The 19,562-nt window shown below is 41.2% G+C and overlaps 1 protein-coding gene across 1 annotated transcript in view; it reads left to right on the top strand.

The window, feature by feature from the left end:
• Positions 1 to 19,562, top strand: part of LOC139750246 (patched domain-containing protein 3-like) — a 106,725-nt gene that overhangs the window by 12,965 nt on the left and 74,198 nt on the right. The window contains exons 3-11 of the mRNA XM_071664761.1: positions 2,075 to 2,191; positions 6,455 to 6,540; positions 9,132 to 9,386; positions 10,726 to 10,897; positions 11,099 to 11,202; positions 12,856 to 12,976; positions 15,345 to 15,527; positions 16,710 to 16,823; positions 18,044 to 18,161. Of these exons, the coding sequence (XP_071520862.1) occupies positions 2,075 to 2,191; positions 6,455 to 6,540; positions 9,132 to 9,386; positions 10,726 to 10,897; positions 11,099 to 11,202; positions 12,856 to 12,976; positions 15,345 to 15,527; positions 16,710 to 16,823; positions 18,044 to 18,161 (1,270 nt within the window). The remainder of the gene's footprint in view (positions 1 to 2,074; positions 2,192 to 6,454; positions 6,541 to 9,131; positions 9,387 to 10,725; positions 10,898 to 11,098; positions 11,203 to 12,855; positions 12,977 to 15,344; positions 15,528 to 16,709; positions 16,824 to 18,043; positions 18,162 to 19,562) is intronic.

The following is a 19,562-nucleotide window of genomic DNA, read 5'->3' as shown; positions in this document are numbered from 1 at the left end:
ACATGAACACGAATATAGTGCATATGAACGCGCACTTTCATAGAACACATATTACCCTCCATCAGCCAAAATTCGAACGCAGGACCTTTTGCGTGGTAGACGGGAACGCTATTCGCTCTTTTATGATCGCACCTATAGCCCGCCTGGAGACGAAAGTCCCCCTTGCTCGGTAGTCTGTCCACAGCCAACCCCAGCTGACGTCCATCTTCCTCTCTGGGTTGATCGGTAAATGGGTACATGATTAATGGGTACATGATTAAGAGACGGGGCAACACGAGTACAAAACTCTCCCTGTAACACAGAATCAGTAGTAACGTCAGAGATCTCAATGAGATCCATTTAGTACAAATGAAATACTTATGAGAAAACGATAACCTGTGAATGTGGCGGTGGCCTTGAATTTTGACCTTTTGACTCGGAACTCAAGACAAAGCTTTCATAGGCTACGGAAAACACACTTGCCTAGTATTAATCAAATACAGTACGTAAAACTGAAGTTACTGTACAAAGACGAAAGCATCTATAGGTGTGGCAGGGACCTAGACCATCAAATCTGATCTTCAGATCAACAGGGAAGTGTTGATTACATCTACCTCACTGACCTTGAATTATTCCAGAAAAATTAAATCGTTTCCAAAGTCAGCTTTTATAGCCTACAATTCAGTAGTGGTGTGGCGTTTCCCCTAAAGTATTTTTACATCAAATCTGACAAAATGGAACAATGGGTTGGTTTTTATCTTGCGGAAAGTAGATTCTGGACGGACAGATCAACGAAAGGAAACGAAAGGTCATGTTTATCGGACGGAAACATTCATTTTTTTTTTTTTTGTTTTCAATATTCGTTCTAGTATTTCGTCAAGAGTCAGTTTAACTTGAGGTCTTTTTACTTCTTTTAAGAATTCTTAAAATGTTACTAGTTTTCAGAGATGCGACAAGAGACAGTGTCGTTAAATTCTTAAGAAAATAGATTAAAAGACGACTTCGACGTTGTTTCGGAAATAGAATACCATGTTTAACGAATCTGATTGAATTCTTTTTATTCATAATATCTGTGACTCTGTACCCTCTGATATCCTATATTCGAAGTTTAGTAAAGCCTTCGTTGAAGTACCACATAATAATTTAAATGAATTTAAAGTTCATGGTTAGGGAGACAGGATCTGGGCGTGGATACCGAATTCGCTCGCTCTCCGAACGTAAACAGAGGGACAGAAATGTATGTGAGTACATAATGTTTGATAAAACTGAACAAAACTTAATGATAAAAAGGACCTTACCTTAGGTTGATTATCAGTAATGACCTTCGTTTCGGTAAACTACCCACCTGCATAGAGTAAAGCAATTAGGATGTTAGGTTTCACAGCCAGTAATATAAACTGAAATACAAAGGACACAATAATAACCCTCACAATTCAATGTTTGGACCTTATCCGGAGTACGTTGATCGCTTCTGGTCACTGGACTTTATTACAGATGAAGAGAAACGAGCGAGTTCAAAGAGCAACCAAACTAATCCCTTCACTCAGAAATATGTCATATGAGGAAAGACTCAAAGACTTCTAGAAAGTGCAGACTCTGAGATCTGATAGTACTCAAAAGACTAAATCATTTCGGCAACATATTTCTTCGCTTTAGGCAGAGATTAAGTAACCAGGTGCAAACATTAAAATTCATTGAAATCGAACCGAGCATACAGTTTACAATTAATCTTGTCTTTATCAAAGTCGAGCCACTGAAGAGATGATATCAAATTGACGGAGAATTTTTTTCTAGTCCTCGCTTTTTTGTAAAATTTCCATGGCAGTATCTTTCCCTTTCATGTTTTTGCTGACAGTTGAACCAGAGGGAGAGGTGGGTTGGGGAGGTACTTGCAATTCTGTCTCTTTCACAGTATTTAGTCTAATAAAACAGATGGCCTTGTTATGGACCATCAGGCCTCCTGTTATATATCCTTCCCTTGTAATACCGAACCTAATCTTAGTGTTCTTTTCTAGTTATATCTCCGCTTTCTAATCCAACCTGGCTGCTCGACATTCCATCTTGAATGTTTCATGATAATCCTTTGCTACTGCAGGAATCAGACTACGTGAAAACTCTAGACTGGCAAGCGGAGAACTTCCCACAGGAGCAACGTCTTCAGCTAATCCTGTATGAGGCGGACAACGTGCTTACTGCGGACTACGTCAGGGAGGTGAGACGTTGAGCCTAGTACATCCCAGGAACACGACAACTCACTGTGTAATCTAAATGATTATGAAATAAGGGAAGACAGAGAAACTTTTACGGTGGGCTAATATAATTGTAACATGATTGTCTTGTCTGTATATCAACTTTTAGTAACAGGAATGGGTTTACTAAGTTGAAATCGTCTGCAAATTTTGTAAATACAAACTTGTAGATATTTATAAACATCACCGGTTTTATGTAAACTCTCCCCAAAGCAGCTTTTCTTAATGATGTTTAACTTAGATTACTCGATGTAATTTTGTCAACTCGCCAACTTCAGCAAAAACTGATGAAAATGATACACTGCACAACATTTAGGATAAAAATGGTTTATGCGCACAGCTAACCTCACAGTATAAATCACAGTATCCCAAACATTTCCTTGATTCAGCTTGTAATTTTTTCTCTGGAAAGTATTTTACAATGTTCATCCTTTTAGAACGTAAACAAAAATTGTTGGGATTACCCTATTGCAAGAACTTGCTTAGTGTTCCTGTTTGGCTAAAGTTTTTGATATTAATGTAGTCTTCAGCAATTACAATACGGTTATGGAAAGTTTTATTGTAAATTCTGTAACTTCTCAGAAGGGTTGTGTGTACATCACCCCCTGAAAAGAGTGTGATAAGTTTTACATTGGTCAAACTGGTAAGGTCCTTAACATCAGGTTAAAGAAGATTAAAAAAAAAGTGTTAGTTATGGTAAAGAATCCAGTGCGCCAGTTTTCCATCTCAAAGACCCTCGTCATCAAAGTGACTGGAGCAGAGTCAAGATAATCATATACAATAACTCAGTAATGGATAGAAATATTGGAGCATTGTCTGTAATCAGATTAGATATATCAATCAAAGTGTTGGTTGATATAGATTAGATAACTTTATAAGTGAAGAAAATTTGAATATGTGTCCCAGAATATAGGTTAACCTGAGGTTATAACTTGAGGGAGGTGAGGTAGGTGACCTGTCCCTTAATTCCTTCACTTGTTTCTTAATTAATTTGCCTGCCCCGCCCAGTGGTTGCTGGTACACTATATTCTGGTGCTCTCTATTTGTATTCAGTCCTATGTAATTATACGAAAGCCCTTGACACCGTATTTTCCGTGTTCTTGCAGTTTTACCTGCATATATATATATATATATATATATATATATATATATATATATATATATATATATATTATCCCTGGGGATAGGAGATTAAGAATACGGGAACCAAGCGTATTCCCTGCGTGTCGTAGAAGGCGACTAAAAGGGGACGGAGCGGGGAGCTGGAAATCCTCCCCTCTCGTTTTTTTTCTTTTTTTTTTTTCCAAAAGAAGGAACAGGGGGGGGGGGGGCAGGTGAGGATATTCCACAAAGGCCCAGTCCTCTGTTCTTAACGCTACCTCGCTAACGCGGGAAATGGCGAATAGTTTAAAAGAAAGAATATATATATATATATATATATATATATATATATATATATATATATATATATATATATATATATATATTACTTAATCACCGTCTCCCACGTGAGTGAGGTAGTGCAAGAAACCAGACGAAAGAATGGCCCAACCCACCCACATACACATGTATATACATAAACGCCCACACACGCACATATACATGCCTATACATTTCGACGTACTTATACATACGCAGACATATATACACATGTACATATTCATGCTTAATGTCTTCATCCATTCTCGTCGCCACACCGCCACACATGAACTAGCATCCCCCACTCCCCCGCGAGGTAGCGCTGTGAAAAGACAAAAAGGCCACATTCATTCACACTCAGTCTCTATATGTCATGTGTAATGCACCGAAACCACGGCTCCCTTTCCACATCCAGGCCCCACAAAACTTTCCATAGTTTATCCAAGACTCTTCACATGCCCATTGACAACACGTCGACCCCGGTATGCCACATCGTTCCATTTCACTCTGTTCCTTGCACGCCTTTCACTCTCCTGTATGTTCAGGCCCCGATCGCTCAAAATCTTTTTCATTCCATCCTTCCACCTCCCATTTGTTCTCCCGCTTCTCCTCGTTCCCTCCACCTCTGACACATATATCCTCTTTGTCAATCTTTCCTTACTCATTCTCTCCATGTAACCAAACCATTTCAACACACCCTCTTCTGCTCGCTCAACCACACTCTCTTAATTACCACACATCTCTCTTACCCTTTCATTACCTACTCGATCAGACCACCTCACACCACGTATTGTCCTCAAACATCTCATTTCCAACACATCCACCCTCCTCCACACAACCTTATCTATAGCCCATGCCTCGCTACCATAAAACATAGTTGGAACCACTATTCCTTCAAACATACCCACATTCTTCCGCACATTCTTCAACGCTTCCAGAACCTTCGCCCCCTCCCCCACCCGGTGACTCACTTCCGCTTCCATTGTTCCATCTGCTGCTAAATCCACTCCCAGATATCTGTTTATCTATCTGTCTATCTATCTCTCTATCTATCTATCTATCTATCTATATATATATATATATATATATTTTCTTTTTTTTTGTCGCTGTCTCCCGCGTTTGCGAGGTAGCGCAAGGAAACAGACGAAAGAAATGGCCCAACCCACCCCCATACACATGTATATACATACGTCCACACACGCAAATATACATACCTACACAACTTTCCATGGTTTACCCCAGACGCTTCACATGCCCTGATTCAATCCACTGACAGCACGTCAACCCCGGTATACCACATCTCTCCAATTCACTCTATTCCTTGCCCTCCTTTCACCCTCCTGCATGTTCAGGCCCCGATCACACAAAATCTTTTTCACTCCATCTTTCCACCTCCAATTTGGTCTCCCTCTTCTCCTCGTTCCCTCCACCTCCGACACATATATCCTCTTGGTCAACCTTTCCTCACTCGTTCTCTCCATGTGCCCAAACCATTTCAAAACACCCTCTTCTGCTCTCTCAACCACGCTCTTTTTATTTCCACACATCTCTCTTACCCTTACGTTACTTACTCGATCAAACCACCTCACACCACACATTGTCCTCAAACATCTCATTTCCAGCACATCCATCCTCCTGCGCACCACTCTATCCATAGCCCACGCCTCGCAACCGTACAACATTGTTGGAACCACTATTCCTTCAAACATACCCATTTTTGCTTTCCGAGATAATGTTCTCGACTTCCACACATTCTTCAAGGCTCCCAGAATTTTCGCCCCCTCCCCCACCCTATGATCCACTTCCGCTTCCATGGTTCCATCCGCTGCCAGATCCACTCCCAGATATCTAAAACACTTTACTTCCTCCAGTTTTTCTCCATTCAAACTCACCTCCCAATTGACTTGACCCTCAACCCTACTGTACCTAATAACCTTGCTCTTATTCACATTTACTCTTAACTTTCTTCTTTCACACACTTTACCAAACTCAGTCACCAGCTTCTGCAGTTTCTCACATGAATCAGCCACCAGCGCTGTATCATCAGCGAACAACAACTGACTCACTTCCCAAGCTCTCTCATCCCCAACAGACTTCATACTTGCCCCTCTTTCCAAAACTCTTGCATTCACCTCCCTAACAACCCCATCCATAAACAAATTAAACAACCATGGAGACATCACACACCCCTGCCGCAAACCTACATTCACTGAGAACCAATCACTTTCCTCTTTTCCTACACGTACACATGCCTTACATCCTCGATAAAAACTTTTCACTGCTTCTAACAACTTGCCTCCCACACCATATATTCTTAATACCTTCCACAGAGCATCTCTATCAACTCTATCATATGCCTTCTCCAGATCCATAAATGCTACATACAAATCCATTTGCTTTTCTAAGTATTTCTCACATACATTCTTCAAAGCAAACACCTGATCCACACATCCTCTACCACTTCTGAAACCACACTGCTCTTCCCCAATCTGATGCTCTGTACATGCCTTCACCCTCTCAATCAATACCCTCCCATATAATTTACCAGGAACACTCAACAAACTTATACCTCTGTAATTTGAGCACTCACTCTTATCCCCTTTGCCTTTGTACAATGGCACTATGCACGCATTCCGCCAATCCTCAGGCACCTGTGTGTGTGTGTGTGTGTGTGTGTGTGTGTGTGTGTGTGTGTGTGTGTGTGTGTAATTGTTCATTCTTATATGGAGTAGTTCTGTGCTTGTGGTGCGTATATGTGTATGTATGTTTATGTGGTACAGACTCTGACTAGTCTACCTTTCTTCCAGATGTATCGAGTGCACCAGCAGGTGTCTAACCTGGTGATGACTAATAAGTTGGGCCAGAACTTCACCCAAGAGGACCTCTGCTTCAGGTCAGATATCAGCCAGTTATACGTTCGTACGATTGGTTATCAATGCTCTGATATTACAGGCGTTTTTGTGGAGCTTATTCCCTTGCTTTCTGAAGAATGATAAAACATCTTACAATTAATATAGACTATCTTTAAAAGTGTACACGAGGAAAGATTTTCGAAGTTTGGATATCAACAAAAGTGGGTCCTCAGTTCAGCGTGAAAATTTCGTTCCTATTATCAGCACATCGGCCTTCTTTAGAGGCATCTCACTCAATTCTCCTACACGTTGATTCGTAGTGTTATCGTGAATTGATAAGTAAATATACTGCCTCATCGTGACTGAGAGCTCCATCGGTGCCTCTTCCCTTCTTATCTCGCCCCCTTACCTTGTAAGGATAACTTTGATAACGTGCCGTATAGTCACATTAATACGCTGGCATGTTGATATCTTTGTCCAGGTTATTCATTTCGTTGCCTCGTCCTTAGATATCACCAAGTCCACTCGTTTGAGTCCCTTACCTTAAAAACTTGGTACGTTGCCTTACACCATAGATATCACCAAGTCCACTCGTTTGGGTCCCTTACCTTAAAAACTTGGTCCGTTGCCTTACACCATTACCTTTCTTCGATTACTTGCCTTTCCCACTCGATGTAATTAATGACTTGCCGTACATTACACTTCGTTAAGAGTAAATCTGCTGTAATTTTCATAAGAACAATGTGAGGGATCCCTCTTGGAAACATCCGTGAATTCTACCGTGATCTGATGATTGTAACTGTTCCCCAGAGCGAGAGATAACAGCTAGGCTCGCGACGTTCGCAAAAACAGTAGGTTCGCAAAAACACTCGTCACTTGCCACCTATCGTCACCACACTTGTCATAACCTTAGTGTTTTACATCTTGGCTGTCTGCTTATCAAGTCCAGGATGTTACATATAAGGTGTGGTAATGTACGCAGGACATCACCATTATATGAATGACCTTACCAACACATCAGAATAAAGAATAAATTTTTCTCAGTTAAATAGATAACCTTGAAAACCTCATTATAAGGACTATTTTTCACGATCAGTCGAAATAGAGTTCAAATTTTGCTTTGAGATATGGTAGTTCTGTGATTAAGAACGTTAACAATTTTATCTTTGAAGGATTTTTATCATTAGATTCGCTTTTACTGCGTATTTGTCGGTCGAGGGAAGCATTTAAAGGTATTTCCCTTTCTTTATTCTATATTTCAATTTTCAAAAAAAAAAGTTATACAGACAAAAAAATTCCATGTCATTATTAGTATTTTTCTCAGATAAATAGATTTCCTTAAGAAACTCGTTATAAGGAGTATTTTTCCTGCTCATTAAGAATCTGGAGTTGGAGTGTTAGTTACAGGCATTAAGTCCTGTAAATAAGCATTTAAATGTTATCATTTTTATCTAATCTTTATGATCAGATCTATTTATTAGGTACTTGTAGGTCTGGGGAAGCATTATGAAATTATTTCTGTGATTCTTTCAAGTATGGAAGCCTTTCATTATGATACATATTTTGATTTCTTAGAGAAAAAGTTTTTGGAACATCAAAAAAAGAAAATTCCCTGAAATATTACCTGGAAGTTTTGGTAATTTTCTTAGATAAATAGATTTCCTTGAAAACCACGGTGTAAAGGCTATTTTATTTTCCATGCTCAATATGAATCTGCTCTTGAATTGTAGTTTTGGGGCCATCAAGTCTTGTAACTAAGCATTAAATGATTTCATGTTTAAAGTATATTTTCATTAGCAGATTGGTACTTATTGGGTATCTTTCGGTGTGGAGAAGCATTATGAGATAGTTCCCATGATCATTTCAAGAAGAGAAGTCTTTCATTGTGTTACATATCAATTTTAAAAAAAAAAAAAATTCGGGCTAAAAAGTAGTCTGCACTACTACCTGCAATTCTGGAGGTTTTCCTTAGGTTAATAAATATCCCCGAAAACCTCCGTATGAGGACAATTTCTCATGCACAATAAGAATCTGGGGTTAAAGCATTTCTTGGGGGCCCAGTAAGTTCTGTAATTAAGCATTTATATTATTCAATTTTTGAATTTTCTTTATCATTAGATTCGCATTTACCGGGTATCTGTCGTTTTGGGGAAGCATTATGAGATATTTCCCATGATTTTTTCAAGTGTGAAAGTCTTTCTTTGCTATATTTTAAAGTTCAAACAAAAAGTTTTTTTCGGGCATAAAAGATTACCCCGAACAGTTATTACCAGCAATTTATGGTATTCGAAGGCTAATATGTATCCTTGAAAACGTCAGTGGAAGGATTATTTTTAATATTCATTAAGAATCTGGGGTTGAAATGTTGTTTGTGGGCCATTAAGTCCCATAATCAAGCATTTGAATGATTTCATATTCCAAAGGTTTTTTTTATTGTTAGTTTCGTATTTATTGCGTTTATTTTGGTGTGGGGAAGCATTCATCCAGTGAAGAGACTGGGGAGTAGGGGGGACTGTGGTTGTTCTTGGGGTCTACACAGACATGTTTATATTTCTGTTTCATTCTATTTTGACAGTTGATAGGGTCGGAAAAGCTCCTCGTACCAGCATTACAGTCTGCCACCCACTTGCAGGGTACCGGCTCTTGGCGGTGAGCAGCGTGCTGACCTGCTCAGAATCAAGATGCATCTGTTTCCTGACAAAGAGCTGAGTGAAGAAGTTGACTGGTCCCTGGCAATCGACAAGTCGGTCTACTACCATTTCTACTCCAGAATACCCACCGCCTGCTTGGAGCTGAGCATCCTGGAGATGTGGGGCTACGACAGTGGCTCCTTCGACGCCCTTACTGACCAAGATGTTGTAAATGCCATCAACACTGTTAATATGACGTGAGATATTTGTGGATGCTATTGCACTCTGTTTTCCAATTACCGCAATGGTATTTGTTGCGTCTTAGATCACTGTTAGATGAATTCTTGTCTTATTTCATTGACTGAATTCACAGTCTTATGCTGTTAAATGTTATTTTTTTTTCATATTTGTTCGCATTTTTCCATATTAGGGAGTACGTGTTAGCGAGCAAGTGTTAGGAATACATGAAAGCCTACGTTCACTGACATCCACTCACTAGCTGATATCTGTGATGCAACGAAACTATAGCCCCCCTCCCCCCCCCCCCCCCCTCACAAACAGGCCCCCACAAACCTTTCCTTGGTTTCCCCCAGCTGCCCCACATGCCCTGGTTCAGACAGTTATGAGTACGTCGACCCCTATACCCCACATCTTTCCAATTCACTTTATTCCGTGCACGCCTTTCAACCTCCTGCATGTTCAGGTCTCAAGCATTCAAAATCTGTTTCACTCCATCTTTCCATCTTCATGTGGGTCCACCCTTCTCCTTGACCCCTCCACTTCTGACATATACGTCTTTTTTGTCAGCATCTCCTCACTCTTTCTCTTCATATGTCCTCTCCAGCTCTTTCAACAAGTAATCCTCTTCTTACCACGCCTCCCGTAATCTATTATTACTTACTGGATCAACCCTCACACGAAATATTGTCCTCAGGCATGTACTTTCTAACTTATCCACTATATTCTGTACATTTTCATCTGTAGTCCATTTCTCGCATTCATACACCATTTGGACTACTATACCTTCAGGCACTCATATTTTCGCCCTCCAAGATAGTTGACGTCTCTTTTCACACTTTCTGTAATGCTCCGAAAAACCTTCGCTCACTCACTCACCGTATGCCTCACTTCGGCTTCCATGGCTCCATTTGCTTCCATATCCACTCCCAGGTTTACCTAGAACACCACTTCATCCAATTTTTCTCCATTCAAACTTACACCCCAACTAACCTGTTTCTCTCGTCTGCTAAACCTAATACCTTACTTTTATTCATATTTACTCTCAACTTTTTCCCTTCTCGGCCTCTTCCAAACTTAGATACCAACTTCTACAGTTTCACACTTTAATGTTTCACCAGCGAACAACAACTGACTCACTTCCCAGCACTCCTCATCACCACCACCTACAGACCACGTACCTGCTCCTTTATCCAAGAACTTTGCATTTACTTCCCTTGCCACCCCATCCGTAAACATATTTTACCGCACCTTCCTTTTGACATTCTTTCTCTTGTACATCCCCCAATCACTTGCACTCCTTCCCTGACAGTACACGTCGGCTCTGCCGTAATTACTCACCCATCTCCACATCTGCAGCGTGACATACTCTTACCCAATGAACTTCACGGAATTTCTGGGAGGCGTGACGAGAAACTCGACCGGACACGTCACGGGTGCTCGGTCCGCCTTCGCCCAGTTGGTCATGCGCATCAACCGGGAGATGATTGATCTTAATGCCATAACGAACAGTGCTGGACTCAGCGAGGAGGTTAGTTCTCGCTCAGATTTCTCACCTTCTTTTTAACATAAGATGAAATGGATTCACCATTATAGACAACGATTCTCATGTCAGTCAACTTGTCAGGGAATTCAGGCCTTAGCCTCATGTATCACAAATTCATTTTAAGTAACAGAATCATTTCTAATCATGGTTCATCTGAGCTTCACTTAACGCCGGCCCTCTCAACAGGTGGACCCTGATCTCTTCCAATGGGAAGGGGAGTTCATACGTGCCCTTCTCAACACCCAAGGCAGGCCACAGGGACTTGGGGTCTTCTTCCAGTCTCAGCGAAGGTGCGTCTCTTTGAAGGAGATTCGTGGTTATGACGAATCAGTGATTTTCCCTCATGTATTTCTTGTCTCAGACGTGGACATCCATGGCAGCTGTTGATTTCTCGAGAGATGAGTGTGTCCGCGGGCCACACAGTTTCCTCAGGTGGCTGGCATCAGTCCGTGCACTTCACGAGTCCCACATGCCATTCACTGGAGTTTGACAATGCCACCCATTTGAAAAGAAGACCCAATCTAGACTGTGTCGAACCTAAGGGAACGTTTAACTAATTTAGAAGATTTTTCTGCTATAACCAACTACATCGAAATCCTCATTTTTTTTTTCAAGAATGATTAGATGTCAGAAAATGTGGATCATCTTCGAAAGATATTTTCGAAGTTTCTGTCGTTTTTTGGCGTATGCTATTACAACCCCCGGAAGCAGTAAATCTGCACTGTCATTATCACTATGCACTCCTGCTTTTCCTTGTAGAGACAAGGGATTTATGACCTCTGGGCTTATATGTTCCCTCTCGACACACGGAAATCATGGGCTCAGTACTAACACCTTCGTGTGGACGCGTGACGTTTGCAGAACCTCAAGAGTGTGCTTGCTCATAGATACAGGATGATAGGTGTCTTATGACCATTGTTTTGTCGTGAACACAAAGCAATGGATGTCTCTTTGCCAGTTATTCCCTGTGGAAGTAAGAAATACAAGAGTGAATATAACTGCTGTGTCCTGTTAGTTTACGAGTTGGTTGATGGGTGAGCTACTGTATGGGAACTGTTGACAGTAACGAAAATGTTGCCTTAATATGTTAACCAGCTGAACGTAAGGGAATGACCCTTGGGTATGATGAAGCACCCTTTGACCTAACACTTAAGGATCCAGGTCAAAGGACGGATGATGATGATAATGATAATAATTATAAAAATAATGATAATAATCACAATGATATTGATATCGGTATGAATTATTATATGATAATTATAATAATTCATTAACTTTACAATACGATCACAAGATGATTAATTTTCACAAAAACCTCCATTTTTTCCTGTTTCATCATGACCTCCCTCACATCTTGCTCCTCCCACAGCATCACACCATGACCTCCCTCACATCCTGCTCCTCCCACAGCATCACACCATGACCTCCCTCACATCTTGCTCCTCCCACAGCATCACACCATGACCTCCCTCACATCCTGCTCCTCCCACAGCATCACACCATGACCTCCCTCACGTCCTGCTCCTCCCACAGCATCACACCATGACCTCCCTCACATCTTGCTCCTCCCACAGCATCACACCATGACCTCCCTCACATCTTGCTCCTCCCACAGCATCACACCATGACCTCCCTCACGTCCTGCTCCTCCCACAGCATCACACCATGACCTCCCTCACATCTTGCTCCTCCCACAGCATCACACCATGACCTCCCTCACATCTTGCTCCTCCCACAGCATCACACCATGACCTCCCTCACGTCCTGCTCCTCCCACAGCATCACACCATGACCTCCCTCACATCTTGCTCCTCCCACAGCATCACACCATGACCTCCCTCACGTCCTGCTCCTCCCACAGCATCACACCATGACCTCCCTCACATCTTGCTCCTCCCACAGCATCACACCATGACCTCCCTCACATCCTCTTTCTCCCGCAGCTTCAGCGAGATCAGCGGGAACACGGTGCTGGGAGACGTGTCGCTCCTGGTGCTGGGGAACGTCGTCCTCTTCATCTACGTGCAGCTGATGCTGGGCAAGTTCAACATGGTGGAGAACCGGGTGAGGCGGAGAGCAGAGACGTGAGGATGGTGAGACCGGAGAGAGAGAGAGAGAGAGAGAGAGAGAGAGAGAGAGAGAGAGAGAGAGAGAGAGAGAGAGAGAGAGAGGAGCAATTAGAAGGGTCAGCAAAAAAATAGGAATTGAAGAACTTTTAACGATGTGGTTGAGGGTCATGCCACAGGTTAAGTTAGCTCAGGTTAGGTTAGGTAGGGTAGTAGACTTTTGCTTGTACACATCAATCGCACAGGGTTAGTACTGCTGTCCCGACTTGATGAAATGGGGTTTGGAACCATCTAGAATCATCCGTGTCGGGATTGCAACTTTTTATCCTGATGTCCACCAGTCAGTAATCCTTCTCATTCTTACATGTTACCTCCCACTCTTTCCTTTCTCTTCCCTCCTTTTTTTTTTTCATTAAAAGCTTTCAGTTTAATAGACCCGACTTTTTCTGTATTTACTTTCTTCATTAAACTAACATCTGCGGTCTTTCTACCCACCTTTTCAATCTGAACATATTTTTACCCAGTGCCTCTCCTGTCATCTTACTTTGTTCCAAGATTCAACTGCCTTGTGTCTTGTTAGTAATCTCTTTCACATCATAATATATAGCCTTAATCCATGACTTATCTTCAACAGAGGAGTCTGTGGTTATTCCAACGCCAACACGCCTGTTAAACGCTTCCTGGAATTTGAACCTTTCCGCTCTCCTCACTCTCCCGACTTTATAATTTTCATAAGGCCTTGGCATCTCGGCTGAGCTTACAAAGAAGAGGTAGCCTCTTCCTCTTAGGTTATCTCCCCCCTTTTAGTTTCTCGTTCATCCTTTCCTACTGCTGAGAACACTTGGGCGTGGGACGTGGCATCTTGGTCCCGGAAAACGTCTCCAACTTCCTACTTTACATTCATATTCTATATCCGCCCGATATCATTGCATGTATATTAATTACTTGTGAGGCAAAACATTCCTTTGTTCAAAGTCCCGTTAGCCAAGTGTCTCTACCAACCTTGTCGTGTTACCTTTCCCTCATTCTTTCATTTCGAGGACTGTCTCTCCTAGTGGCGCCAAATCCCTTTTTTTTTTTTTTTGTCTAACCTTATCTTGATGACTAAACATTTCCATATTCTGTCTTGGACACCGCACATCACACTAATAGCCAAGGCTGTCTCTAAGAAGCTGGGAGTCGTGTTCAGGTCCCGGAAAGTCTTCTAAGCAGTTATTCCCATTATACAAATATTCAATTCGTCTTTGTTAGAAATACCACTGGATATGTTCTAACTCTACATACCTAATAAACTTCAAGTCCAAAGCAACCCGTCTTATTAAGTCTCCCAGTTTGACCTCAAAACATGACCCACTTACCCTACGCCGAGTTTTTTCTTTTTTTCTTTTCTTTTCTGTATATAATAAATACTTTGGTTTGTGCTTCCCAGAATTCGGCTGGTTGCGTGCCCGTACCATTAACCAGACCACATCATACTCTGCACCGCGCTGAAGGACCGTTAGCAATTCAAGAATGGTTCATTGTGTTATCTTTCTATTCCTACATCGCTCAGCTTTGGAAATCTTTCACCTCATACCTTCCTTATTAGTTACGAACAATCCTTCTCACAAGGAAGGCTTCTTGCTGCCCCCACACCACCACCACCACCACCAAAGCTCATATATCATTCTTCATCTTATCTGTTTATATTTCTATCACCAGCTATTTTCTCATTTCATTTATGACCTGGGCTTTGAAAAGAACGTTTGTCCATGACCGGAGACAATGACAGGGAAAAAGGTTAGGTCAATAATTATAATGCTCTTGATGGCCATATTATATCCAGCAACTGACCTCGTGATGATTTTTTATGAGAAATATCTTTCATTTTATATATATTAGATTTGATTAAGGTTTTGTAGGTATTTTTTTTTTTTACTTTGATCCATAGGTGAGAGGTGGAAGGGATCGGAATGATGAAGGAAATTTTAAGTAGAGTGTCAAGAATCACTGATAGTGTCGGGGTCGCTGAAAGAAGTATTTCATAAAAGAAAAATATAATCGGATAATTGGAAGAGTATTTTTGTTTGTGAACATATGGAATACTAGCTGTGAGGAATCATAAATTGAATTATAGTGGACTTGACATTGCATTTAACAAGTGGATATTAGGTCATGTCTTCTACATTCTCTACATAGCAGCTAGATCATTCACACTGCCATAAGCATCATGTATCACGTTAAGGATGAATGTATATTACAGTTGACTCTCTTTTCACCTGTTTGAGTAAATAATCTAGTAATCATTACTTTCTCCAATGCATTCAAAGGACCCTAGCACGTTGATCACTCATATTAATATGTAAATATTGTCTCCACTTGCACAGCCTGTGTTGTCCTTGTTGGGGCTGCTGGCGACCTTCATGTCGGTGGGTGTGACTTTTGGGCTCTGCTCCGCCGTCGGGCTAATATACGGCCCTGTCCACACCATCCTGCCACTCCTCATGCTGGGCCTGGGCGTTGACGACATGTTTATTATCGTTCAGTGCTGGCATAACCTCAACCAACAGGTGCTCTGAATTTAGGCATGCCTCTGTGTTTAAGGTGTTGATTCCCTTAGAGGAAAAGTATTGAAGCGCTTGTGCTTATGAATAATGTATACATACACATGCTCATGATTAATGTATATTTAGACATGTTTATGAATAATGTATATTTATTTACACATACGTATGTACAGTTCTCTTGAAATAAGCAAACAAATCGTCCGAGGAGGCGAGTGCTCTGATAATTATTTATTTCACTCTGTTCATGGACAGAGTGCCCTGTTTTCACATACATTAAAAACTCTCTAGGGCTCAGATGTATATGCAAAGGGAGAGTGTAAATAGAATGAGGGGTGTGAATGCTTTAGAAAATTGTATTATGGATGTAGAAGAGATTAATGGTTAAGGGTGTTGAGAATGGGAAAATTGGGAAAAAGGGAACACCACTGAGGAAAAAGGATTTGAAAAGGGCCAACCAAACGAAAAACATTATGAGTGTGAGTACTTGTAAATGATGTATGAGTTATAGTCATTAATGAGGATGTTAACAGGCAATGAACATGAAACACCACACATAATGATCATAGGCTCTTCTAAGTTTCTCAGTAGGCGTTGCCTAGTCAATAAAACAACACATATGATCACAGGCTCTAAATTTCTATCAGTAGGAGCAGCCTTGTTTAATAAAACACCTAATGAACTTAGCCTCTAAGTTCTCTCTGTAGGCGTAACCAAGTATTAAGTAGTGACTTAGTAAAACACAAAATAAACCAAGACTCTCTTAAGTTTCTCTCAGTATGCGTACTCTCATTTAATAAAATTACATATGAACCTAGGCTCAAAGTTTCTCTCAGTAGGCATACCGTAGTTCTATTAAGGTCTGAGTTTCTCTCAGTAAGCATAACCAAGTTAACTCAGGCAATGGACATATAAAACAACTTGCATAATGATCCTGTGCTCCAAGTTTCTTTCACTAGGCGTAGCCTACTGACGACAAAAAAAAATGTAATTTTTGAAACGCATAATATCTTTGGCTCTAAGTTTCTCCTAATAGCCGTAGTATTGTACTATTAGAACAGGGTTTCGTACCTGTACGACTTGACTGTCGAAGGAATGGGATCTTGGTAATATATAATTCTGAGTGGTGGTGTAAGGTAGTGAAAGGACGAGTAGGAAAGATATCTATATCACTATCTGTTCCTGCAGGAGAGACGGTTACAGCTGCAGAAGCGAGTTGGCCGCGCCCTACGTCATGCAGGGGTAGCTATTACAGTCACGTCCATCACAGACTTCGCTGCCTTCATCATTGGCGCTACCACGGTGAGCTCACATTAACTCATCCCAAAAATACCAAGAAATCTTAAAAACAGAACATTTACGATGCCATGGCTTCAGTCAACACAGGAAAACTTTAATAGACTATTACAACAGAAAAGAAAAAAAATATTTTTACAGTCAGTGTACTTGGGGACAGTTCGAGGACTATTGACAAATTGATAGCCTTCCTCAGAGACAGAATTAATCAAGATGTTGTAAGGTGGTGGTTCGTGGGTAGTTATCTGTGGCGGGGTTGGCTTCGATGTGAGGCTCTTACTTGGGCCGGCTGCATGGTGAGGTATCATCCGAGGCAGCTGCGCCATGGGGTTGAGCCGGCGGACCTCCGAATGAATTATCATATTCTATGTGCATGACGTGGTGGAGGACTATCTCTAGTCTGTCCTGGTGGAGGACTATCTCTAGTCTGTCCTATCTCTTCGCACTCTTGGGTAACCTTCTTGGGTAACCTGTCGCTGCTGTGCCGACTCGAAGGTGTTTGCCGTCACGTTGACCTAGTACCCACAAAATCTTTCCATTATTTATTTTTTTTATCATAATTTAGCTTTATCATAATATCAGAATTATACTTTTTGTATTCTATTTTTGTTTTGTTTTAGAACAGGTATTTAGGGGTGATTTCAATCGCATATTGAATAGGGTTACAGGCCTAATGACGTTCTTCATAGGTGGATGGCCGTATAAACAAACAACAACAACAACAACAACTCAGCTTGTCATGGACAGGTTGTCAAGAGTTTGTGTAATGCTTGCTGAATGAAATCTTCTGTGAGAGTTATAGTTATAGGGATATTTACACCTGTGGAATTGCAATAGAGGTTATGATATAATCACATGAAAAAAACCCTATTGAAAAATGTAAGTATTAAAGTTTTTTCATTTCATTGGAATTCACTATTCTAACGGTCCTGAATTCGAATTTCAAATACAGCAGTCAGTTCTCACCCAACCACCTGTTCTTCCCAATTTTGGCTAATTGATGCCTGGATAACTGTTGTGAGCTTGGCTTTGAGTGTGTGTTTATACATAAAGTTAAGACAGCATATGTATGTTAAGGGTATGACATGGTGCAACATTGTAAAACATTTGTTTTCCTTAATACAATGACACCCACGCTTTCTTTTCAGCACATTACCCGTGTCTGATTGTTGTGGGGAGCTCATTTTATGATGCACTGACTTTGACACCTTCCTGGCCTCCCACAGGTGCTGCCGGCCCTCAGGTCGTTCTGCATCTACTCGGCAATCGGCATACTGACTCTTTACATCTTCCAGGCCACCTTTTTTGTTGCATGGTTTACGCTCGACCAGACTCGCCTGGAAGGTATGTAGTACAAGAGGCAAGCAGTTCATGGTCACTAGTACAAGGGCAGTGGATACAAGGAAAGGTCGCATCATGGGCACCAGATACATGAACAGGTATTTGAGATTCTGTAAGTCCAGAAAAGGGTGGTTGAAGAAAGGTGTGGGATCGTTGGTGTGAGGTTACCTGGTACAAGGACAAGGGATACATGAGCAGGTAATGTAGAAGGTGATGGTATAGGGGCACATAATGCAAATGAGGTAGCAGAGAAGTAGGTGATGGAAGAGTAGATGGTGCAAGGAGAGGTGGTATAGAGGTAAGTGATGCAGAGGGATGTCATGGAAGGGTAAGTGGTGGAGAATATATGGTAGAGGAGAGCTTCATGCACTGGGAGGTGGTGGAAGAGTTGTTGATATACTAGGGAGAAGTGGTGCAAGGATACATGGTAAGGGCAGGTGTTGCAGTATTTAGTGAAGAGGCAGGTATGAAGAGTAGATGCTATAGGGGCAGCCAGGGAATAAGAGTTATATTGCCAGGTGGAGTAATGACGGTGGAGAGGCAGGTGGTATGACTTAAGTATTTCAAAAGTAGGTAATGCAGGAGTTAGTGGTATAGGGGCAGGTTTTGCCGTGGTGAATGATATAAGAGCAAATGTTGCAGGAACTGATGGTGTATCTGTTGTGTTAGGTGGTATAAAGGTCACTTAGGTTAGGATAGGTTGTGTCACAGTATGGTGGTGTAGGAGAGGGCAGTGCAGGAATAGGTGTTGGTATATCACAAAATTCCATACTCTGGCTGAATCAATTGTGTACCAGTAATTCAAAAATATTTCTAATTGCATGTAATGAACTGGCATACAAATACATGAATACAGAGAGCTCATGGTGAAAGTATGATGAACTAAATAATTAGAAAATTCTGTTTTATGAAGCCAGACTGAGACACCCTGTAAAACAGTAGTTAGGAATTTTGACATATTCAACGTCTTGCACACCAACACGCAAGGCGGTTTACTTAAAACGGAAATGTCTCAGTATAAGTAGATTTTTGGTGCTTTTTTTCTCTGAGGATTTCAAGTGAATGAAATGTGTGATCAGTCCATGGTTGAATAATCTTGCATCTCCTGCAACAAAGCTTCTCTGTGGTGTTTCTGCCAGTTTTTCTCTGCTGATGATATTGCAGGGTGGAGCAGACAGAATTTTTTCCATCTATTTACTCATCATCCCGGTAGTGACGCTCAAAACATTTATGGATGAATCCCTTTTTGCAAGTCAGGCTGGTGGAGAAGTGAAGTAGGTGCGACTTCCTCGCACCAAGAAAAATATTTCCTTTCAGATGAGCAATGCTTTGGCAAGCATAGATCAGTGGGAAGTAGATTTAGATTCAAAGGAACATGTAGAACTGTAGAGAATGAAAAATAAG

This window comes from Panulirus ornatus, chromosome 9 (assembly GCF_036320965.1).
Source record: "Panulirus ornatus isolate Po-2019 chromosome 9, ASM3632096v1, whole genome shotgun sequence".
NCBI classification, from domain to species: Eukaryota; Metazoa; Arthropoda; class Malacostraca; order Decapoda; family Palinuridae; genus Panulirus; species Panulirus ornatus.
This window is presented reverse-complemented; position numbering and strand designations above follow the sequence as displayed.